At 30.6% G+C, this 24,482-nt stretch overlaps 5 protein-coding genes and 1 long non-coding RNA gene across 9 annotated transcripts in view; 4 read left to right on the top strand and 2 right to left on the bottom strand.

The window, feature by feature from the left end:
* The first annotated feature begins 146 nt into the window (after window positions 1-146).
* Window positions 147-6,605, top strand: Snx17 (sorting nexin 17). Its single transcript, XM_089696680.1, has 8 exons — window positions 147-341; window positions 468-657; window positions 738-1,092; window positions 1,230-1,392; window positions 2,166-2,387; window positions 2,645-2,794; window positions 3,236-3,382; window positions 4,487-6,605. The coding sequence occupies exons 1-8, from the start codon at window positions 282-284 to the stop codon at window positions 4,631-4,633; spliced, it is 1,434 nt and encodes a 477-aa protein (XP_089552806.1). The 5' UTR covers window positions 147-281; the 3' UTR covers window positions 4,634-6,605.
* Window positions 6,606-6,759: 154 nt separating this feature from the next.
* On the bottom strand, window positions 6,760-7,470 carry LOC149487951 (cytochrome b-c1 complex subunit 7-like). The gene is made up of 3 exons (XM_089696686.1): window positions 7,309-7,470; window positions 7,180-7,227; window positions 6,760-7,097 (listed from the first exon to the last, which is right to left on the bottom strand). The coding sequence occupies exons 1-3, from the start codon at window positions 7,340-7,342 to the stop codon at window positions 6,850-6,852; spliced, it is 330 nt and encodes a 109-aa protein (XP_089552812.1). The 5' UTR covers window positions 7,343-7,470; the 3' UTR covers window positions 6,760-6,849.
* A 558-nt stretch (window positions 7,471-8,028) lies between these two features.
* Window positions 8,029-8,492, bottom strand: LOC149487950 (uncharacterized). The gene is made up of 2 exons (XR_016315777.1): window positions 8,218-8,492; window positions 8,029-8,109 (listed from the first exon to the last, which is right to left on the bottom strand). It is a non-coding gene; the product is annotated as an uncharacterized LOC149487950 (long non-coding RNA).
* Window positions 8,493-8,626: 134 nt separating this feature from the next.
* Window positions 8,627-9,449, top strand: LOC149487949 (uncharacterized). Of its 3 annotated transcripts, none has more exons than XM_089696677.1 (2): window positions 8,627-8,765; window positions 9,216-9,449. In XM_089696677.1, exon 2 carries the CDS (start codon window positions 9,294-9,296, stop codon window positions 9,447-9,449), a length of 156 nt encoding a protein of 51 aa, XP_089552803.1. In that variant the 5' UTR covers window positions 8,627-8,765; window positions 9,216-9,293. The 3 variants fall into 3 exon arrangements, with proteins under 3 accessions (XP_089552803.1, XP_089552802.1, XP_089552801.1); XM_089696676.1 differs by lacking the exon at window positions 8,627-8,765 and adding an exon at window positions 8,975-9,114 and having other exon boundaries at window positions 9,287-9,449; XM_089696675.1 differs by lacking the exon at window positions 8,627-8,765 and adding an exon at window positions 8,977-9,114.
* Lipt1 (Lipoyltransferase 1) lies at window positions 8,974-12,825 on the top strand. 2 transcript variants are annotated; one of them, XM_089696672.1, is made up of 5 exons: window positions 8,974-9,114; window positions 9,546-10,108; window positions 10,368-10,475; window positions 11,337-11,550; window positions 12,048-12,825. In XM_089696672.1, the coding sequence occupies exons 2-5, from the start codon at window positions 9,566-9,568 to the stop codon at window positions 12,440-12,442; spliced, it is 1,260 nt and encodes a 419-aa protein (XP_089552798.1). In that variant the 5' UTR covers window positions 8,974-9,114; window positions 9,546-9,565; the 3' UTR covers window positions 12,443-12,825. The 2 variants fall into 2 exon arrangements, with proteins under 2 accessions (XP_089552798.1, XP_089552800.1); XM_089696674.1 differs by lacking the exon at window positions 8,974-9,114 and having other exon boundaries at window positions 9,566-10,108; window positions 11,349-11,550.
* Window positions 12,826-13,716: 891 nt separating this feature from the next.
* The window catches only part of LOC149487947 (uncharacterized), a 44,577-nt gene continuing 33,811 nt past the window's right edge, over window positions 13,717-24,482 (top strand). The window contains exons 1-2 of the mRNA XM_089696671.1: window positions 13,717-13,875; window positions 20,177-20,224. Coding sequence (XP_089552797.1) covers window positions 20,198-20,224 — 27 coding nt within the window. The 5' untranslated portion in view covers window positions 13,717-13,875; window positions 20,177-20,197. The remainder of the gene's footprint in view (window positions 13,876-20,176; window positions 20,225-24,482) is intronic.

Here is a 24,482-nt window from a genome sequence, read left to right as displayed (position 1 = left end):
TACTTATATATTATATGCAGTTACCTACCAAATATATACAGAATGTACTATCAGAACCATAGACTATATACTTATTACAGAGACCCAGAACCAGAACTGGCAAATGGCAATACAGAATTGTCCGCGATTGACATCTGTGATTGACATAAGTGGAAGTGGGCGAGTTTTTGTCATCGTTTTTGTTTTGCTATACTTTTTTTATCATTTGTAAATTCAGTACCTATATAATTACTAGTTTTTACATCATTTTTAAGTTATGAAATTTGATAACACCTTGAACAATGCATTTTTCAATTCCTGACTTGCAACAATTCCGAGACGACAACGGAGTTACTTATACGGTAAGGTTTCTTCATTTATTATTATGTTATCATTGCATTGTTATTGTAATTCAATGTATCGTTCAATTTAATCATGAAGTATTTTAAGGAAAATGTGTTTCTATAGCTAGTTTTAATTCTTTATAGGGCTATAATATTCACATTGATGGATTTTTCCATTGTACGGCGCGTTTTAAACAATTACTAAGTCTTCATGAACAACTACAAGCACAATATCCATACTTTAAATTGCCACAGTTTCCACCGAAAAAGCTTTTTCTAACCAGTTCACAATTGGAAGAAAGAAGAATACTCTTAGAAAAATATGTCCAACTTGGTATGTGTATTATATTTTACAAAGTCAGTCTTATATCATTTTTACCTGTTGTAATATACTTCATTTAATTTCCTTTACAGTTGGTCAGAATCCTATTTTGGCAAATTCTGGAATTTTGATGACATTTCTTTTATCAGCTCAACAAGAAACTCACAATGTCAAAGTTCATGTGGTCGATATAGAAATATCTTTAATGAATGGCTACAGAATACCATTGTCAGTATCATCAACAGATACATCAAGTACTGTTTTAGATATAGCATGTAATTATGTCAATTTGCATAAGGATTTGACAAAATATTTTTCCTTATACCTTTTCAACTGGAGTTGTGCAAAGGATGGACAGCCAAGTTTGAAAAAACTTGAAGATTTTGAATCTCCATATATATCTCAAAAGTATGTAAGGCCTGAGGATAAAATTGTTTTAAGGAAAAGGTATGTGTTTCCTGGACTGCTTAAATGTTATAAATAACATAATTATATTTAAACCAAAAACCTTAATAAAAACAATAGATTCAATTTTTGTTAAATTTATGTTTGCATAATAAAATTATATAATTTTCTAATTTTAGTTACTGGGATCCATGCTATGATTTGGATCTTATGCAAGACAGGGTTTCAATAGACTTACTATATCTTCAAATAATAGAAGATATTGACTTGGGGTGGATAACTGCTGACTCTGACACCAGAGATATACTATCATCTCATGAAGCAAAAAAACAGAAGAGAGAGGTAATATTTGTACTTAAATTTATCTTAAATGTGTTTTAAAGATAACTTTGAGGACCCAAATATGATATACTAGCTGTGCTCCGTGGTTTCACCCGCATTGCTCCACTCCTGTTGGTCTTAGCGTGATGATATAATAGAGCCTATAGCCTTCCTCGATAAATGGGCTATCTAACACCGAAATAATTTTTTTTATCGGACCAGTAGTTCCTGAGATTAGCGAGTTCAAACAAACAAACTCTTCAGCTTTATAATATTAGTATAGATAACTTCATAATTGGAATATAAATGCTCTAAAGTTTAATAAATACAATTTATCTTTATCAATATGTGTTCTGTTTTAATAATGTATTCAGTTGAATGCATGATGTCATCTTACTAATAAAACAGATGACCAATTTATACTTATCCTGTATTGAGACTTGAGAGTTATACATATAGTTATTAATTATTATCGTGTTAGTGTAATTTTAGGTGATATATCACTGTAGTATGTAATCTATAAAGAAATAATCTTAAAATGTATGAAAAAGTTTCATAACAAAAAAAATAATTAAAATATTATAAATTTATAATAATTTTTAAGAACCATTTCTATAAGCCTGCTTATTTTATGAATGCGAAAGTTTATATATTGGTTTGTTTGTTACTCCTTCTCGGAAAAACTGCTGAACCGATTTTCATGAAATTTGGCAAAAAAAGTTAGAAAAAAGTTAGTGTAGCAGAGGAGAATATGCCACAATATATTATATTAATTACTATAATAAAAATTACAGTACATAGAATTAGCGAGGAGTTTGAGGCATTATGGCCGAATACCTGCAGGAGAAGCGTCCACCGAAGCCGTTAATATTGGAGAAATGGGAGGGGCAATAATCAGAGTGAGAGTGTCGTTAGCTGCAAAAGAATTGACTCTCACCAGTGTGACGCATCCTAATCATGAACAGAGGTATAAAGTTACTAGAATGAGGTGTTGGAGGATCACTACATTGCATGCTGTGAGTAATATTTTAAAGTTGATAACAGATTTTATTGTTTTTTAATGATCATACTTTATTCTCAATTTACTTTTATAGTGGGTAAGTAAGTAAGGCTGCTCAACGATAATTAGATGAATCATGTTTTATTTTTGATGAGAATAATTATTATCGAAATGTATACATGAAAATGTAAAATATTATAAATAATTATAACAGCGCTTAAACTAGAAATAGTTTATAATATTATATATTGTGAGATTTTTTTTTTTTTTTAGATGGATGGACAATTAAATGGTCATGGCTCATTATTGGAAGAACCTGCAAAAAATTTCGAACTTTCGTTTGAATATCTCCTTAGCAAAGACAACCTTGTTTGGGTGACATTGAAAACTGAAAATGCAATATTTATCAGTGTTTGTTTGCAGGTAAGCTAAAGTTTGATAAATTAAATTTATAATATTTTATTTCTGAATACTTTCATATATACATATTTTGAACAAAAACTTAGTAATATGTGCAAAGCTACCCACTTTTTCAAATTTCCCACAAATAAATTGTCCATAATATCTTATACAGTTAATCCATACTAATATTATAAATGCGAAAGTAACTCTGTCTGTCTGTTATTCAATCACGCCTAAACTACTGAACCAATTTTCATGAAATTTGGTATATTTTGATACCCGAGAAAGGACATAGGCTACTTTTTATCCCGGGAAAATGACAGAATCCCGGAAATCCCACGGGAACGGGAACTATGCGGGTTTTTCTTTGAATGCGTGGGCGAAGCCGCGGGCGGAACCCTAGTTGTTAATATAAATTTTTGATTTCAGTAAATGTTCATTTCTTAATTTGTTTTCAAACAGTCTATAGTGGATGAACTAATGCGGCAAAAGAGTGGTTCCGGGCCCACATCTCCTCGCTGCAAACGCGCAAGCCTCACGTACATGCGACGAGACGGTTCCAGCCAACTCATCACACCATCTTCATCTAGCGACACACTCAGTTCTGTTGTGAGTTCATGTTTTTTTTTTTTTTTTAATTTATTATCAGAAACAAAAAAGGTTTACAGAATGTACATTCAATAATTGAGAAAGAGTTACCATTTTTTATGTTAAGAACGCAATGAAATGTATACCTATATTAATTAAAAAAAAAGACGGGTTGCACTCCGGGAGTGCCGGCAGAAATGAAAACTTGATTATTAACGTTGAGCATGTTTGATATTTTGGAATGGTATCCGTCTTACGCTTTTTCGATCAGGTCACGTGTCCTGACGCGAGTTTAAGATTTAATACCCATTACAGAAAGAGTGCTCAACGCCGCTAAAGAAGTTTTCACTTAAAAAAATATAGTGGCAACGGGACAAATTTTGAACATCTATATATATCTAACTAGGTATGCCGCGTGGTTTCACTCGCATTACTCCGCTCCTGTTGGTCTTAGCATGATGATATATAGCCTAGTACTCGTGGATAATGTAGCTTTCGAATGGTGAAAGAATTTTTAAAATCGGTCCGGTAGTTTATGAGCCTATTCATAACAATGAAACAAATAAAGTTTTCCTCTTTATAATATTAGTGTAGATGTGCTGAAAAAATGAAACACAAGGTTTAATAGGTAAGGTTTAATTAATTTGCATTATGTATTTATATAATTACATATTGCGAAATTAAGTTGACCTTTACTTTTAATGAGAAAAATTATTGGATCATATTGATTGTTTAAGTGCTCATTATTATCTCATTATAAATAAATTACACGAAAATTATAATTAGATTTTAGACAGTTACATTTTTAATTATGAATGATGCATTCTGAATAAAACAGACAATTAACATAAATAAACAATAAACATACATAGCAACATTTTGAATGAGCGATTATCAATAATTCTTTGTGAATTATGCATATCTGAATATTAATATTATTTTTTTATTTCTCTTCATGTTATTATTATATAACAATAAGAGTTAAGTACTTGTCTCTAAAATCTTTCGAAAATTGGAACAAAAACTTATATTATTTTCAAGAAATGTGGTAGATAGATAGAATTTTAGTAGTTTTATAAACTGTTTTGTATAAAACTACTATTAATACATTTTTTTTTGTTGCAGAATGGAGACTCTTGCACACCAGGAAGCTCCAGGGAAATATTCTCCGTTCAAAAATTAACAGAAAAGTTTGCATCAGTTGCATTCAAAACAGGTAGAGACTGCGTTGAGAACAATGCTTTTGAAGCAATTGGTGATGAAGAACTTTAAAGTTTGTAAGCAGATCATCCAAAGACTATAATTTTTATATATATCTTGGCAATGTATAAATAATGTAATGTATCTCAAATAAACATAGTTCCAAAATTTTAAAATTTGTACAGATAGTGTTTTATAAGATTTAGTTAGACGGAATTTGTATTGAAAAATGGCTATGTATTAATTATTATTTCTTTGTCACGTTTCATCCGGCCATTTACTTGCCATATTAAAATACTTTATCACGAATTTATTGTTATACGGTTTATAAATTTAGATATATGTAATATGTCTATGAAATTTTTTAAACATATACATATTATGTTTTCTGTGTATATTATTGAGATTAAAATGACCATTCTTATAAAATAATTTAGTATGTTCAATTCATTCATTCATCATAGATAGAAATTCCACATTAAAGTATATAGAAATAGAAATTATGTTAGAAAATAGAATCATAGATCAAACCAAGATTAGAACTCATTGTGTCATAGTAATACAGCGAAATTTTTTAACTAGTCAGTCTCTCTTATTAGCCTTATTTTATTCTGAAGCTCATTTTTTTACTTTCCACTTTTGTTACAGCACATTTTAATAGTTTAAGTATGGACAGTGTGAATAATTTTACAGGTAAATAATTCCCAAAATTCAGGCTCAATGTTACAAAATGGCTTTTGGTTTCTTGTTTGATAAATCTTATCTTAATCTTAATCTTATATATAAAATTCTCGTGTCACAATGGTAGTCTGCATACTCCTCCGAAACGGGTGGACCGATTCTCATGAAATTTTCTGTGCATATCGGGTAAGTCTGAGAATCGGCCAACATCTATTTTTCATATGTACCACGGGCGAAGCCGGGGCGGACCGCTAGTATACATATATAAATCTCGTGTCACAATGTTTGTTCTCAATGGACTCCTAAACCACTTAACCGATTATAATACAATTCGCACACCATGTGCAGTTTGATCCAACTTGAGAGATAGGATAGTTTAAACATGTAGGTACCACGGGCGACGCCGGGGCGGACCGCTAGTATTGCTATAAGTTTGTGCAAGTTTATTAAAAATATATATATAAAAAAAGTCCCTTTTCGAGATTTTTAAGGGGTATGAATATTCATAGTTCAATTTAATTTACCATTATGTTGAATAAAGTAAGCAAATGCCCATTCTTGTAACTTATTATAATTAAGTGAATATATTGTGATAAGACTGTGCTTTTCGTAAGAAACATTTACTCATTAACACTCTTTTAGAATTTTTATTTTATTTTTTAGAAGAAATATAGTTATTCATAAATCAAGTTTTCTTTACTTCTTTTAATGTTTATTTTCATTATTCATATAACAATAAGTAATAATATTTGATCTAATTGGAATAGTTTTCTTTACTTATACAACAGTTTGTTGAATAATATATTACATATTATATTTGTTTTGAAATTATTGGTAGGTACTATGTTTTTAATAATTATTTATTTTAATAATCCTCTCTTCATCTCTTGTTTACTCAAAAGAAATATTTGTCATTCGGTAATGGGATCACTTTACAATAATATTTCTATGGATATAAACAGGAAATTTAGAAGAAATGTATGAATATTTGAATCTCACACAAATAAATTTGATTAATGTCTGCAACCAATTTAGCAAGTTATTTATTAATTTGTGTAGTTTACCATAGTTATATCACTGTACTCACTATAATAATATTATATGTTGATCTTTACTTTTTACTTTGTAGTGAATCAATTTTGTCACTCTAATGTATCTGAATTATATAATATGTATCTTAATTGCTTAAGTCTATTTCATAATATTTGAGACTTGAGAAACCTGTATAAAAACCTATACCTTCATTGTCCTAATTTAATAACATTCCAGTCTCTCTTAGCATATCCATAATATTTAAACTTTTTCATCCACTTTCATTATAATCTTTACTATGATGTAAGCGTAAATGTGACAGTTTATTTGAATTTTTATACTTTCCCATGTTATAAATATATAAATTTTGTTAAATATCTATCAATTTATGAAATAGAATTATAATAAAAACCATTTTTTGTATATGAAGGAATAAAACGAATGTTCAAATAAGCCAACATACTGAAATAAAATTATTTACTAAATAAACAAAAAATGTTTTATTGATTTAAATAAGTATCACTTAATTGTTACTACATGAATCAAAATAATGATTTAACACATTATTCTTAAAATTAATATTCCTTTTCCCACTTTTCACGCTCAAGCCTTTCTTTCTTCACTTGGTCAACGATAGGTGTCAGGTACAGTTTATCCTCTTCGAATTTAGTCCACTCTTCTTTGGGTAAGATGGTTTTCTGGAGAGACAGTTGGATAGCTCTAACCATACGGAAGTTACGTTCATCAACTACATGTTCAGGTAGACGACGGAGAGCTTCCTGTACATCAGGATTTTCATATAGCAAATCGTCACGAAGTAAACCTGAAATGATATATAATGTAATTATTATTTTGGAAATTGTAAAGCTCTTATTTATAAAATAAAGTGAATTGAGTATATTTACCATATTTGTTAAATCCTGCGAGGTTGTAACACCATTTCCTCAGGCTATCTGGAAGATTTCAATCCAATTATATAATCTTACTTCAAAATTGACAAGGCAATCAAAATAATAGGGAAAAGATGTACATACTGTTGTAAAGAACTTTGGTTGTTCGGAGAGCCATGCTGATTGGGGTTTTTGTGGATTATCAGACAAAAACGACTCAAAAATACTGTAAATTTTGCGTCTCTCGACCCTCGACAAAAGTTCACGAAACTACCATGCCAAAAACTGAATGTTGCAAGTGTCAGCTGTCAATACTCAATTGTCATTCTCAGACATACCTACGTCAAGTTAACGAGACAACTTCTCTATGAAAATACAGATGATATATAATACATAGGATATTATTATTAAGAAAATACGAAAGCTGAAGAGTTTGTTTGTTGGTGTAAACGCTTTCAAACAGCTGCTGCACTGCTTCTGAGAATTCTTTAACCATATACACATAGTTGTTTTATATCATTTTATTTTCATACATAATATATACCATCTTAAAGCATGACGATCAAGAATCTTATTTAAGGAGTGCGGTTGATGGTATGTGCCGCTATGCTATAGTGGAGCTGTGGCATACCCATGGAAGGAGCCAATTTTGAATTTAATAATATCTAATACACTGGAGATTTTAGTATGAACATTAACTTGTAACAAGAAAATATGGCCTTGAAGGACGCCTGTATGTTTTTTTATCCCTTTCACACCCACTTGGCAAGTTAGGTGTGAAAGGGATAAAAAACATACAGGCGTCATTCAAGGTCATATTTTCTTGTTACAAGTTAATGTTCATACTGAAATCTCCAGTGTATTATTTTCGTAAGTATTAACAGACACACATTATAAAATTGACTTGGACAGCTTGGACTTGACGAATAGCCGTATTGGAAACTCCTGTAATAAGTTTTCATAAAATTATATTCTAATCAACAAACAATATTATAGTTACCTACATATAATATTTTTTAATTTATAGTATCAAAACGGGTAAGTCCAATTTACCAATAAAATCTTCAAAATTGAAAATTGTGATGTGTTTGACCCTTCTTCATCGAATGTTTTTCTATACACATTATAAACAACACCTCTTGCTTGTGATCGCAGCGGCTTTTTCGACATTTTCGAAGATTTTTTAGACAAAATCCTAAAAATTATTCATCAACTGCAAAAAAGACAAATAATTTGACATCCAATTTGATAGTTGTCAAATAAGTTGCCACATAAAAATCTTTTATTTCTTAAATATAAATATGCCATCAGATTCTGGTAGACCTATACATAACTAAAGTACCGTGAAAGTACCAAATCTTAATTTTATAATCTATAAAGTATAAAGTCAAAACCAGTCAAAACTCAAACCACAGTCAAACAAAGTTTCTAAAATCTAAGTATAATCTCACGTTTAATCTGTATTTTGTATTTTTATTTCGTGTGAATGTAAATAAAGTGTCGTAATAAAATATAATAATTATTAATGGAAATTAATTGAAAAAGATAGTTGAAGAAAAAAATATTAATTTAGGCTTAGGAAAAAGAACAGCTGTGATCAGGTCAAGAAATAATGTTGAAAAAACCTAGTTTTCTTTATTTATATAATATAACCTAAAGTATCTACAAATTGTTCTAAAAACACTTAATTAATATTTACTTTACGATTTAATTTTATCAAACGTTAATAACCAAATATATCTATGTAAATTTCAGTAAAACAGACAACAACAAGATATTTCAGCTCGCACTACTTGCCGAGATAATACTGCGCTGCTCGTGGTCGATTCGTGTTTCTTATCGTTATATTTATTTGCTTCTGTTCAAGTGAACTTAATATGCCCTCGCTCGACCTCTTAGTTCCTTGGCCCGCTTATCATTATCAGCGTGAATAAAATGAGACGACGGAAGGTAATTAATTCATATTTCGTTACGCATTCGTATAGTTCTATTCGTTTAGACTACACTCTTCCTTTCTTTAGTTAGTTTATAAAATATTATATACCCTATAGTTTGCTGTGTAACATAATTCAGTTATTTAATTAACTTGACTTGTGATTTTTTACTTCATCCTGTATTCAAGAGAAGGAATGCCAAGTGACTGTCGTGACTGTTTGGGGATTCGATTTCGAATTAACGCCCTGCATCAAACTTGGAAGTGGCTGCATCAGACAATCGCCCTTCACGAATATCTGATCTCCCTCTCATCAGCTGATACTGACGCTTGCCTCACAACTCAGTGCTAGGTTAAGTGATTACATTTGTAAGATTTAGTTTACTATTTGAGAACAGACTGTTTTAGACTGTAAGTGCTCATAACTACCCATCTCACATTCATATAGAAAAGTATCTGCTGATAAACATGGCGCAGTCAATGATGAGAAAAATTGCCATCAGCAACATGTGTGTTGTTGTTGGACTAACAAGAAGAGCGAGTGCAAGAAGCCTGGCAACAAGCACAACTATAAAAGCAAAAAAAACACAACCGGAATTACCATCTGAGGGGGAGATCACAAAATCTGTGTTCATGTCGCAATCAACTGATATCTACACAAATCTTGCTATGGAAGATTGGATGTACCGTAACATGGATTTCTCCAACCATCACATTATGATGGTGTGGCGTAATGAGCCATGTGTTGTGATCGGAAGGCATCAGAACCCTTGGCTTGAGGCCAATGTGCCCTTTTTGGGTGAGAAAGAAATTTCCTTGGCTCGCCGCAACAGCGGCGGTGGCACTGTATATCATGACCGTGGAAACCTCAACATCACATTCTTTACTCATCGGGACAGATATGATAGGAAATACAACTTGGAAGTTATAAAGAGGGCCCTGTACAGAGGCTTTGGAATTAAATCTCTCATTAATGAACGTCAAGATATTCTCGTTAGAGACAAATATAAAGTATCCCTTTTCAATAAAAAATAGTTTAGAAATGAACAGATAAATAGTAATGTAATACTGTGAGATGTATCTCCGCAATATTTTTGACAAATTTTCAATTCATGAAGTAAAATTATATTTATGTTTTGTTTACATTGTTAACTGTGATCTATTTTTAACTTAATATAAGCTTAAAAGCATTTTATAAACAAGTCATCATTTATGCAATCTACTTGAATATGATAAAAGCAAAAGTAATTTCCTTAGCAGTATAATATAGATATCTGGAACTGCTGCTAAGCTTGGTCGTTTATCTGCATATCACCACTGCACACTTCTAGTCAACGCCAACAAGGCTGATCTCAGCAAGGCACTTGCTAAACGAGAGGTGAGTCTATCAAAATACATTGAACTATATTTAGAAATAGTATTAAATAGTTGTCTTGGAAATATTTCATGTTTAGTTTTGTACCTTATTTTTTTTTTTTGGTTAATTTGAAGACTTGTAAGTTATAATGTTGTTTGCAAATATTCATTTATGCTAATACTGATTTAGTTACTATTTTGTATTTTTTATTTCATTATGTGTCATAAAAATGCTTTAAGATTTAAAATTCAAACATGTTAAGGGTAAGGCATCAAATTTTGAAGCCAGTTGATTCATATTAAAGTAGTGAGCATATAAAAGGGTTTTACTTGTGTTGAAACTGTTTAACATTTAAAATAATTCATTGATGTTAAAGGTCTCAGCATGCAGCATGACTCATGATATATTTGTCTATACAAATAGCTAACTGTTATTGTTAAATGCTATTTGATTTAAAGACATCCTTAAAAATGTCAATAGAAAAGAGATGTAATATTTTAATTTAAACAGAGTTGTAAAGTGATGGATTCATTTTTAAAAAGATTATTTTGATTGCACTAGTTCCATGAAATGCTTGAATTTAACATTTGACCTGTTAAAAAACAACTAACTCATATAACGAAACCATGATTACAAAATGAATTACATTTTAATTTAAGTTAACATGTGCTTCCTGTAACATTTTCGAAATGCTTTACTTTTTATAATTGTTTTATCCTTGCATCCAAGCCAATAATTTCCTAACATCTGTTCCTTCATCCCATATCACTATATTTTTATTTATCATCAGTTGCATGTCTATACTATGTCCGTAACTAATACCACAATGCAACTAACCAATCCAGTACACAAATCAAGCTAAGGGCATATAATTTTATCTAGCATGGCATACAGACGAACGCGACGGCGTCCACGCCCTCCCCCGTGGCGAACCTGGCCGATATCGACAACAGGGTCACTGTTGAGAGCCTCCAAACGGCCATCGGCTACGAGTTCTTGAGGACCCCGGCCCTGCACATTGAAGATGCGGGCGAACGGCACATATCGAAACAGAGGGGCTTCCAGTTCATCAACCCTACGGATGATTGGTTCCCGGGTATGTGTACCTTTTGTAGAATTTAATTATCTATTATCAAAAAGTAAGAGTAACTTTTTCTGTATTTACTTAAACAATCTTGAAATGATGAAGGGATTGGCATTCGATTTTAAAACAACATTTTAAAAGGGTTGCAAAAAAGGATGCAAATATTTATAGAGTAGAGTCGTCTCGTCATAATGTTCAGAAAACGCCGATTAAATCCCAGTGTGTTAATTAATTTTATTTTGTAATTAGCAAATAACAGAATTATTAATTTAACTTTATGCATTATTAATTAAGTATTCCGCTGCAAACTAGTTAAAATACGACAGAATACAAATTATTCACTAATAATATTTTAACTCGCACGTTTCAAGCACTCATTCAGTTTCGTGTTTATGTAGTACGAAAACGGCGGGAAGGCCATTAACCTTCTAGAGATATTTCGTTTGCAAGTTAAATATGTAAATGGTTTCGATTATGAGGCGTGTTTGTTAATTGGCCTAATTTTGCAGGTCTGGCTGAATTAAGGAACGAGCTGACAACCTGGGACTGGTGTTACGGCCGGACTCCGGAGTTCACCGTGAGTCGGTCGTTCCCCGTCCCAGCCGAACTCCTCGCGCCCTCAAAGGTCTATTCGGCTACTCAAGAGCTGGTCATCAGTATGACGGTAGAAAAGGGACTGATTAACGACGTCACGCTCAATATCCCCCCCGGCCTGGTCGAATCCGGGTTCCACGGTGAAGCGTCAGTCATTACCCATCTAAAGGGAAAACGGTTCACGTCTGAAGCCCTAACCGCCCTCGAAGACGCGATGCTCACGCGCCACGTGACCAGTGACGTCAGGAAACTAGACGAAAAGGAACAATTCGTCGCGAAATGCTTCGATCAAGTGGTCAACACTGTTTAAGTCTGTGTTATACGTAAAATGGTGCTATGTTCTTAGTATAAGTATTATCAGTTTATAATAAATTGTTGTTTGTCAAGTGGCTGTAAATTTTATCGTAATGATTAAGATGGTCGGTTCAAAGGCCGACAGGGAATTGTATATGAACCTACTTATTAAATCTGTTTACGATATGTTTTGTGTCGTCTCACGAGCTTCTATATTAACCAAATTATTATGTTTGTAAATGCGTTAGATATTTTATTTATTGTGATTAATGTTTGCTCTTTATTTGCTTTATTGTTATTTTGTGTTCTTTTAGTTAAGTGTTATAATATTGTTAAAGACGAGGAATCGCAGTGACTAAATGTTATGTTTATGCAATAAAAATTGACTGTTAATGATAATTCGAGTCTTAATTTGTTTATAATGACACCGTAATGATAAAATTAAGATAAAATGGATATTTGAGATTAGAGAACTAATAACTGATTGCCATTTAATATTTCGTGTAAATAGTAATTTATATTAGAATGAATACTTTTATTGTCACTGCGGTTTTGCAGACAAACACGCGAGTCGCACGCTAGTGCCGAGCGCTACAAGAATGCATCATATCATTTGGTTTAATTTGTATCTGGGTTAATTTGTACAGCCATGTAGTGATTATTATTTTTGCTTATTTTAATAACTTTAAAAACAATTTCGTTGTCTCTTTACCCTTTGTTAGGTATTCGCAGCTGGTACTTTTCTATATGAAAAGTAATTTTTAGATTTTAGTCTCTTATTTAGCTTTAATTCTTGTACTGCAATATGTATATTATAATTAAAACAGTTATGTAAAAAAATATTTTTAATCTAATACTTATATAATTCGTAGGTAGTTATATTCTTATAGAAATAAATATTGTGGTATACAGAACTCTTCTTTTATTTGATGACATGGTCGAACTATCTATTGTTATATTACATCTTCATCTTGAAAGTCTTGCATAATGAATTACATCAATTGATGGTGATTACATTGCCGATAGACTTTACATAACGATTCGGTTGACATCTCAAGGCGAAGGCTGTCGATTCAAGTGGAATTTCTCACAATGCACCTTAATTGTGAACCTAGTATAGTCGATCAAAGGAGCATGACTAACAAGCCAAAATAGCTAGTTTCGTGAGTGAACCGAATTGGCAGCGGATAAATGGAAATATGCGCGTGTGTCCTCGCACAATAAAAACTTGCTTGGGCCTGCTCTTCCTCTCGCTTTCTGAAGAGCCGCGTGTGGTGGTCGATGGCCGGCGCAAGCGGAGTCAGTCCGTTCGTAAACAGCGGCGAACGCGCACCGTCCGCCATATTGAATCGTCACGCGTTGCCATGACAACCGCGTATGCTAAGCAATATTTGCGATAACAGGATACTTGCGAATTTTGTGTGTGCGTTTTGTTGACTTATTGGAAAAGTAAGTACTCACAGAGGAATTGATATACATACAAGAAATATCTTCTTGCTTTTTTTTCAGCGCTCATGTCCTTATTTTTCATGAATAATATAAGGCATTTGTGTATAATTACCAAACTTTAAAGTAATAAAAATAAGGCATTAGGAAATTAATAAGATAAGCTTAGGTACATGCAAAAAATTCACATTCGTCTATAGTAGGTTCATCCTACGTAACTGTAACTAAGAAATTGTTTTAAATAGAGCCTACATCCTACGTAGGCTCTATAATACAATTTCTGGGGAGTACCTGTGTCCTTTACACTATAATTTTTTATACTTACTTAAAAATGAAACTAAATTATTTTATCGAAAATGTACTGTATATATGCAGGCTTGTTCGATGTCTATTTTGAGTACCTACCTAAAAACGAGTTTGATTTCCGCCGATTTCTGAAATATTATTCAATTTTTTTGGCCTCTATAACTAAGTATTATAAACTTCTGCCTTTTAGTACAAACGATTAACATATTACAGATAAATTAAAATGCGCCTAAATTAGCCAAACATAGATTTCATATCTAGTGTGTGATAATATTCTCTACAAATAGAGCCAAATTTCATATTATCCTAGATCTTACGTTTGAATCAAAAAATAATGTGTTACTTTGTCAATAATTAAAAAAAATTATATCATATACATAAACATGTAGATGTTTATGCATAAAATTTGCTATATACTTACCTATGTTAATCCCTATTCGGGCTACGCTACGCTAGACACCACGAAATATATCTCCGAAATCGTGCGGAAATTTATAAAATATGTCTACTGTATTAAAATAATATATTATTTATCAGTCACACATACACTGTATAACTTTGCTTTTCCTTGATAGGCGTTGAAAAGATCATGGACATCTCACATCATGAATTGATTAAAGATTCAAACTTAACGATATCTAATACGCAATAAAAAAAAGTTTAAAAGGCTCATTTGGCAATCAAGTAAAAAATAATGCGATGATGCAAACGGTTTCCGGACCGCAATTGTATTGACAAAACTATTTCGAGATGCAATGTGTTAATCCGTGTATCTAATTTAAGAAGTTGATGTACCCGTTCTTACATCACACCGCTGCATAGGTATCAAATATCAATAAAATATTATATTTAAGCAAAATACACCAGGTTTCAAATGTTACCTACTTGGCAGTTTCTACAAAATATCAACCAGTTTATTTGGTTTTATATTGGTTAGCTAGGCTTGGCAAACGAAAATTTGCGATTAATTAACTGCAATTAATTGTTTTCAATGACATAAACACGTATGAAATTGTATGTATATTTTAAAATGTTTGACCATCTTCACATAACATTTTTCTCTTTAATCCTTAAAACTAATGCCTGCCTAATAATAGATAGTATTAGGCAGGAATTAGTGCTGCAATTGAACACAGAGAGGTAACTAACTAGGTACATATATGTAATTATAAATTATGTAAATGTGATAATCGATGCTGCCAATCACTCAATCACGTAATTACCTACCTACCTACCAATCAATTTGTCTGTTAAAAATAAATTAATTCAATTCTAAATGAAAAAGTTTATGTAAACCAAAGCAATAAATCAGTAGCGTTTTGGCAAAGCAATTTGACGAATTTTATATAAAATATAATTAACACATTAATATTCATCGATTTCCATTTAGAAATCGGATATCCGATAACTGATGCAGTAATTGTTATCATTCAAACACAATCACGCTACTGTGATGAAGTAACCTATACATAATTATTAATTGATGCTAATTTAGTCCATTTTTAAGATTTATATGAACAAACAATGTAAAGTGCATTACCGTTTTTGGTTTTAAATCGTTATTTTGACCTCGGTAACAGGACTAAGATAAAGATTTTATTATATCTGTCGGTCGTGATGCTGCATACCTACTATGCTAAAAAATCCACCCTTTAATTGATAGGAGTGAAAGCACCATAGTTTTTTGGATCGATGACTAGGAAAAATAATTATTTCAGAGATCACATAAAGGATTAGGAAAATTAGTCAACTTGTAGGTGCTTGTACTAGTTATTAATTTTATATGTAGATATATCGCATGTCGATAAAGATGTTACTCCATAATATTTTTATTATCTGGACAACAAAACAATGATATCAGATATACCTAACAATTACGATTGAACATGTTCTCCGCACGGAACTGCAAATGATTTCAACGAGTGCTTCCTGTAAACAAAATGTATAAAAAGTAAAAACGTTGAATTTTTACTGCTTATCAAGAGCATGTTCTTAAATTATGTGGAAGTCGATAGTTTTTATGAATTAATCATTAAGGTTCGTAAGAAAAATTATATCTACCTATATCTAGAAATATCTAGAAGATATCTAGTAGTTATGAAATGGAATGTACTATTCGAAAATCACATTTATTTATCTTTAAACACCATTATTTATTTTATAGATACTTTTAAACCACTATAAATATGTATTATAAAAAAAATTGTGAGGAGTTTTTAGTGCTTTCTAAGCTGGATAGATAGTTTGATTTATTTATTTTCTTATTAGGTACATATTGGATCTACAACAAGTTGGACAATGACTAATAATAATATACATATAAACAATACTCTCTCTTGAGAAATAGGTGTTGTAATGCATTATTTACAAAACAGCTGCAGATGTGTTTAATTTTTGTGTATTTAGGTGACACAATTAGGTACACTACTTTTTTATAATCTACACTGTTGTGATAAAATATTAAGCTTGTTTTCTCCACAGGTTTTCTCTAACTGAACACACACTGACACAGGTAATCTTTTTTCGTAACAAACTTATACTACGTAGGTACTTATATTAAATTAGGTAGGCTCTATTTATTCCTAAATAAAGGAATCCTTGTTTATGGAAATTATCTACCAATAAAAAAATGTGGTTTACAAATTATGACGTCGTTGTTAAGAAATGTAAAGGATCAAGAGTTTATTATAGTGTTCTGATGACAATATTTTTGAGGTCAATTCTGTGCCAGGTGGCCGGAAAGCTTGAGTCACGTTTTCAAAGTAGGTCATAGGTTTGTGGGAAATATATCTGAACTTTTTGGTAACCTTAAACGATTTTGGATAACTATTAAACACAATATTTTGTAGAATTAGTCATGGGTGAATTCCAATACCGAAACTGGCGGGGAATTTATAATTACAACAGACTTGATTGCAAAGCTTAATATATTTCATTGTTTGACTCACAAGTTTCAGGCATCTGTTGATGTGTACTTAAGAATTTCAAAATCATTTACCGTTAAATATTGGGACACAAGTAAATAAATTATTTGTTATTATTGAGCAATGACAAGGCATTCATGTTATGCCATGAGTTCTTTCATCGTAAAACATTTTTCCATCGGTAATATGTATAACGTAGATATAAAGTGGGAAGATATTAATTGTATACTTATTAAGTAATAACTAGATACATTCAAAATAATTCTAATCGTGAACAAATTATTGTAAAAAGTTTATAGCTAGAAATGCAAATAAAAACTAAAAGGGTACACGGTTTATGCGACACGTGGTATTCCCACGTTTGAAATAATCAAAACTCCACAATTGCTTAATATAATGGAGTTAATTACAATTCGTAACTAGTTAAGTAGCTAATATCGTACTAGTTGCGAAAATATAACGAATGTTGCCAATGCTTTTTATGCTATTTTTGTTATAGATAAAGCAACCTATAATTGCAGTACCTACCTTTAATATATTCTTATATATAAAAATGAATCGCAAAATGTGTTGGTAAGCGCATAACTCGAGAACGGCTGAACCGATTTCGATAATTCTTTTTTTAATATATTCCTTGAAGTACGAGGATGGTTTTTATGTAGAGAAAACGTAAATATGTACCACGGGCGAAGCCGGGGCGGACCGCTAGTTTTATATAAAATAAGATGTTAAAATGTAGAGATGATTTTTTTTATTTAAACGCCTTTTGGAGGAAATAAATGTGTCTGGTTTTATTATTGCTTATTATTTTTATGGAAAAAAGCTAAGAAAATACTTATCGTTAACATTAAAACGCCTGTGCTTAGATTAGGAAATTTGAAAACATTTACACATAAATATATTAAATGCTACCTATATAAGAATTTCGTTACACAAAATACCAACTGAGAAAACTAGTCGAAAAGCTAAAAAGAAGTTTACTAAAATTATTTAAAGGTTAAATTATTTAAAAATATATAATCATATTTTTGGTTAAGAATAACTACTTATCAAAATAAAATAATAATATTAACAAATACTTAACACGGTTCACATGATCACATCAAGGTATCAATTGCTCAAGTAAATGAAATAATGAAAAGTATTCGAGGTATTTGTCTAATTGGACAGGCAATCATATTTATTTCAATTTAAAATAAAAATATTTCTATTTAAGAATATATTAGAACTAACACTTGCCTGGAGGTAGAGCATAAATCCTATAAATATAAATATAATATTATAAATGCGAAAGTAACTCTGTCTGTCTGTCTGTTACTCAATCACGCCTAAACTACTGAACCAATTTTCATGACTACTTCTTATCCCGGGAAAATGACGCAATCCAGGAAATCCCACGGGAACGGGAACTATGCGGGTTTTTCTTTAACTGCGCGGGCGAAGCCGCGGGCGGAAACCTAGTATTAAATATGTAACAGATTAATGATTTCTTGTAGATAATTATGACAACAAGATATATATTTCAATTAATTATTAATGACGGTGTTAAAAATAAATTCATATGAAAAAGTTAAGTAGGTATGTAATATAGATGATTATTTTTGAATAATGGTAGTTACTTCTTTTAATCAAATCTCAAAATTCCAATGCCATCTCTTATGTTATTGGAAATTATGATATAAATTACAAATCATACATATTATTTGAATAAATTATAATTAAGGACCTTTTTGTGCAAAAATAAATGCAAAATACTAAATAAACCAGGTGTTTCGTATTTATCTAATAAACATTTACAACGAAGCAAATAAAATAAATTCGCTAAGGTTATCGTTTTAAAATGTACAATACAAGTAACAGCTGTATATAATAAATTACGAAATGTTGTAACGCATATCCAACAATACCGAATGTATTTGTATGAAGTCATCGCGCTTCACAACAAATTTTCAAACCCTTTCTCAAAAGTCAATGCTGTCATATTCACCGGCTTTTTATTATTAGTATGTAAGTAATATTTAGTTATTTCTGCTTAGTCTGCAGAGAAATAGAGTCTATTTCAATGGACCAGACAAACATTTTAATAGAAAGAGAAGATTTGAAAGTCCTAATAACGATTAATGCGAAAGTTTGTGAGGATGGATAGGATTTGGATGAAACTTTTTATAGTAATAAGATTATTTACGGTAATATCAGAACAGCTCATGAGCTACAGAAATACTTGATTTTACCCGCGGGCTCGTCCTCGGGTGAAACTTATAAATGCAAGGTAGGTGCGTCGGATTTGTAGAGCAAAAAATCTCAGTATTTATTTTATAATTTTTCTGAGTGAGTATTGTTTTTTATCCACACAACCTTCATGAATAAAATGGTTGATGTTCGATCAATTATTTCTAGCCTATAGGTGTTAATTAAATATTGCTAAGTTATTATGAATTCGATACGTTCGAGAAGTTATACTTAAATTTGCAAGCATCGCGTTGATTGGAGTAGGTAGGTTTGAATTATTTTGTTGATAACATATCAAATCAGTTTAAAGTAATATCATAAATTATATTAGATGGTGATTGACTGATGGTTGAATGTAGCATGCAGTGCTTAAACTAATTTGAGACTTAGACATCTACTAGAACAGAAGGGTTTTAAAAGGCTCTACATTCTCTCTCGGCTCTACATGCGAAAGAAAACAACAATTATTCTGAAAAGACCACCTATGTTATATATACGTATAAAATAATAAATATAATTTTAAGATTGAATTCCGGCAGGTAACTTTTTGTATCAATAAAAAGTGTAAACATAAGTACCTACGTAAATAAAGAGGATCGATTATGTAAGCAATATAGCAGTTACCATCAATAGCTGTTTATACTCATTTCCTCAGATAAAAACGACTGTTAATACAAATATGACTTATGTTTTATATTTATGTGGTCTATGCAAATTTTTATAAACACGTCGCTTCCTTGTACATAATAACTCATGGAAAGACAATCGCTTGTCCTCTAAATTCCATAAATAGAAAAAACTAGATATAACATAATACTATATAAAAACATGTTTATTTTTTACAGGTTCTGGTAGCGCATGACAATATGGAAAAAGAAAAAATTATGTTTAAGGTAAGTTTTATATTTTTATATAAGTAATGTTTATTATGTTTACATGAGCTCACACATTAAAGTACTCCGATAATTTATTCGTATTATAATCAAGGTATTTGAATCTCATTGTAATTTGAACAATTGTATTTTTGACATTTTCCTTGACACAGCACTTTAAGTGTATTCATTTAAATTTCCTACTGCTTGAATAATCAGGACGAAGCTAATGTTATTTTTTTTAAATAATATACATTAAGTATTTGAGATACTTTCAATTAGTTTTTTTTATCCAGTACCTAATGAATTTGATAAAATAAATTCTATTATTCTACCAAAAAAATAATAAGCTAACTATCAACATATAACCAACAACCAACCAACAACATATGACTCACAAGTAAAAAATTACGAAATATGAAAAAATACATGAAAAAATGATTTTTTTTATTTACTTACTAATTTCTGAGTACATAGAGACATCACTAAGAATAGCATAGAAAAACGTGAAAGACTAGTAACCCATTGCCCCATTGATTTCACAAATCATATAGACCGTTGCAAAACATTCTTATAAATTTATAGAATGTAAACTTATCCGTTACCCTTTACCAAAAAAAAAAACCATTAAACAGATTTCGATGCTGTTTACATTGAACCGTTGACACGATTCTGACATTTTGTCCCACGGCCAAGCTCCGAACAAATGTATAATGCTCTGTCAATAATATGATGAATTGGATAGTCCTAGTCGCTCTGATAATGATTTTTAAACACTTCGTGACATACGATTAGGCTGTTTAATATTATCGCTACTTAGTACTAATCATAATTATAAAGATAATGTAGACTGTACTTAATACTTACTTTAATTTAAATCGAATATTTAATTAGCATTTTCTTATTCATTCGTTTTTACGTTTTATATACTGGGTATCTTGGTTCCGTAAAGTTGTTATTAATTAAAAAAGAGTTAATTATACATATATGTATCGTTATTTCTAATATTATTAAATGAAGCAATAAGTAAGTGGAACATTTTTTGCTCTCGGTCCACTCATTTGACCTGAATTATATCAGCAATAAAAAGCAAAAATACATTGAATAAAACTATTTTTTTTCAAGTGTAACATGTGGTGTTGCTATATTTATTTTTTAGTACAATTTTGTAAACATCCTTACTAGTTAATAAACTTAATAAAATCGACTTGTATTGCAGTGACTATATTCAAATAAAATTATTTTCTGATAATATCTTCTTTCTTACAAAATTAATTACAGTAAGACTTAGCAGTAAGAGATGTATTTTTATAATATTATGTGTCTATGTAAATAGCGTAGCTAATGTCAGAGTTCAACGCTATATCATAAAATAATTCTGACTATACTGAATACATATTTTTTACTTCAAAAATTAATAAAAATGTCGAATTTAAAATAATTAGGTATCATAATATACAAACGTACTTACTATGAAAAACTTTATATAAATACTATACCTACTTTGATTTTCATTTTGGCGTTCTAAGTAATTAGTTATATTGAATGTTTTTTGGAAATAAACGATCCTAATAAGAAGCAGTAAAATCAGATATCAATAATATTCATGATATTCAGTACTTAAAGCCGAAAACTATATCGGCTTAAACTATTCAAAAGCCCAAAGTAAGTAATAGAGTCATAACTATGGTAATGAGATTATATTACAGCATATTAGTTCGACAGTAGATTTGTCATGCTATTGTATTATAAATATTGAATTTCGTGACCATTCATAACATAATCTGACTTATGTATAGTGTTCATTGTGATCTAGTATTTTATTAAATTCTCGAGCTTTGTTATAAATTTACAACTATTTGGATAAGTAGTTCTCACATAAAGAGGGCATTTTAAATCAATTTTATTTAAAACAGCTATCATTGTCTGTGTACTAAGCTCAATGGAACTTATAGTTTCGCATACACAGATTACGTAAAAAATATTTAAAAACAACAGAATAACGTCAAAAAAAAATTATAAAATATAGAATCTTATTGATCCATAAACTCTATGTTCATGTTTTGATCCCCTAGCTTTGTGTACTCACATACATACTCTACATTATACAATAATTTATTGTTAAGTATACATGTAGTTAATTTTATTTTAGTTTATCGAATTGTATAGATAGATTTTCATAAGGTTTAAGTTACGATAAACGAGCAAACTATTAAACTGTATATGATTCAGTATAAAGGTCAAAATAGTTCGCAACTAGTACCTAAATGCTTATTTTTATCATATCTATATCACTTATTACATTCTGCATGTCTATGAGATGGTGAAATCCACATTTACAGTTTAATTCTTTGAGATTATCATATTAAGATAAACACATATTATACAGTGAAGGACTTTTTATAATGTGCTTAGTTGGTCAAGCAAACCTTAAAATAAATTTAAAAATTCAACCTTGACTATGGCTCTTCTTCTGACTTTGAGGCTTCATACAGTTTATAAGAGTGTTAAATATTATAGGATTATTTTCATACACTTAACACTGTAAGTTATTAATATTCACTCCTTATATGCCACAAATCCGTTTTCATGTGGCTATAAATCGTCAGCTTACGTGAAACATTTATTCTCTGTGCACATGTCATGCCTTGTTTATGAAAATTGCGTAAACGTGCAACTGCAATAGTTTTCAGTTGAGGACATGGACATTAGCATAACAATAAGAGTCATAATATATCAAATAATAATGCAATAAATAATAACTTATCAATAGATCAAATATAACATTTAATAATATGTAGTTGTACGATGTATATTGTAGTTAAAAATACTTAATGTTCATTTCAAATGATTAAATAAATTGGAGGCTGGTAGTTTTGACAAATATCTACTGTGAATTATTGAGCATACATGCGAAATTATAATATGAATATTAAGAGATATGTAGAGGTCAAAATCTATCTATAAGGTTAATAATACAACAAGGAAAAAACTTGGTCAATTAAAAACATACCTAGGTATAAAAATCTTTAAAGACGTTATTTATGTTTTTAAAAATGCTTTTAGTGTTAAAAATAGCATTACGTCAACAGGCCAAGCCCATAGTTAAAAGTTAGTATTTACATACGATTACTCAATAGATATTATGAGCCTGATAGCTGAATCGTGCTTCTGAGGCATTCCACACATATCTCATCCACTTGTTCATTAGTCTAGCCTACTGCCATTGTCTTGTTCTCCAAAGTCATGCGTATCTGCCCTAACGCAGCTCACCTTCGCTTTTATAATATGTGGTTTACCTTAGTTATTTGTGTAATAATACGTTAATTTTATTCTTTAGATGATTGCATCATTAATTTTATTAAATGTTAAGCAACACTTATCTTGAATTCGGTACATAAATACTACTAATACTACTGATACTATATAAAAAACTAGATTTCCGCCCGCGGCTTCGCCAGCGTTTTCATAAGAAAATCCGCATAGTTCCCGTTCCCGTGGGATTTCCGGGATAAAACCTATCCTATGTGTTAATCCAAGTTACCCTCCATATTTGTGCTCAATTTCATTGTAATCAGTTCAGTAGTATTTGCGTGAAAGAGTAACAAACACACACACATCCTCACAAACATTCGCATTTATAATATTAGAAGGATAATTAATATTCAGTACTAGTGTTATTTATCGCTCATATATTTTTAGGAATATTCCAAGTTGTATGGACAAAAATAACAATTATCTCAATAATTTATTTTAAGTTTCGACTTTGTATGTTTGATAAGACGCTATTATTCTTATACTTCTGAATGAAGCACGTGTGTAGAGCATTTATTTTGTTAAGAAAAACACGTGAGCGTATAACTATCTACATTATTTGTATTCATTGCTTAGGTACTAAAAATAATTACAACGGATAGGTACTGAGATAAATTTTATTACTAAGAATAAAGCATTAAACTTATTGATTGTATACTTGGTAAACAAGACGAATATAATATTCAGAGGGCATTTTGAATAGAGGAGGAAAACGACTAACATCTACCACACGTCGATTTCCTTTTCAAAAGGAATGAAACTTTTGCTGTTAGGTAAACCTAAAGTGAGGGAAACTATAATCACTAATTATATTAACATTATGTTTAATTCTCATTTTTTAAAGCTCACATAAGATAATTAATAATATTCATAATAGCACTAATATTATGATCACCTTGAAATCGGTATTGGTTAAATACGTAGAAGTGGTGAGATCCAAACGGGTTCGATGTCACGGCTTTCG

Source organism: Colias philodice, chromosome 6, assembly GCF_061535455.1.
Source record: "Colias philodice isolate Cphi_HAF_F1 chromosome 6, ilColPhil1 Martin Lab GWU primary, whole genome shotgun sequence".
NCBI classification, from domain to species: Eukaryota; Metazoa; Arthropoda; class Insecta; order Lepidoptera; family Pieridae; genus Colias; species Colias philodice.
The sequence above is the reverse complement of the archived record's forward strand: the minus strand, read 5'-3'. Positions and strand labels throughout refer to the sequence as shown.

Coding starts and splice junctions, on each gene's coding strand:
- LOC149487951 (XM_089696686.1), bottom strand. CDS start 7,342: ATGGCTCTCCGAACAACCAAAGTTCTTTACAACA. Junction 7,228..7,308: donor AACCAAAGTTCTTTACAACA/GTATGTACATCT, acceptor GAAATCTTCCAG/ATAGCCTGAGGAAATGGTGT. Junction 7,098..7,179: donor CGCAGGATTTAACAAATATG/GTAAATATACTC, acceptor ATATCATTTCAG/GTTTACTTCGTGACGATTTG.
- Lipt1 (XM_089696672.1), top strand. CDS start 9,566: ATGGCGCAGTCAATGATGAGAAAAATTGCCATCAGCAACATGTGTGTT. Junction 10,109..10,367: donor TCGTTAGAGACAAATATAAA/GTATCCCTTTTC, acceptor AGTATAATATAG/ATATCTGGAACTGCTGCTAA. Junction 10,476..11,336: donor AGGCACTTGCTAAACGAGAG/GTGAGTCTATCA, acceptor AATTTTATCTAG/CATGGCATACAGACGAACGC.
- Snx17 (XM_089696680.1), top strand. CDS start 282: ATGCATTTTTCAATTCCTGACTTGCAACAATTCCGAGACGACAACGGA. Junction 658..737: donor AGAAAAATATGTCCAACTTG/GTATGTGTATTA, acceptor TTTCCTTTACAG/TTGGTCAGAATCCTATTTTG. Junction 2,795..3,235: donor TTATCAGTGTTTGTTTGCAG/GTAAGCTAAAGT, acceptor GTTTTCAAACAG/TCTATAGTGGATGAACTAAT.
- LOC149487949 (XM_089696677.1), top strand. CDS start 9,294: ATGCCAAGTGACTGTCGTGACTGTTTGGGGATTCGATTTCGAATTAAC.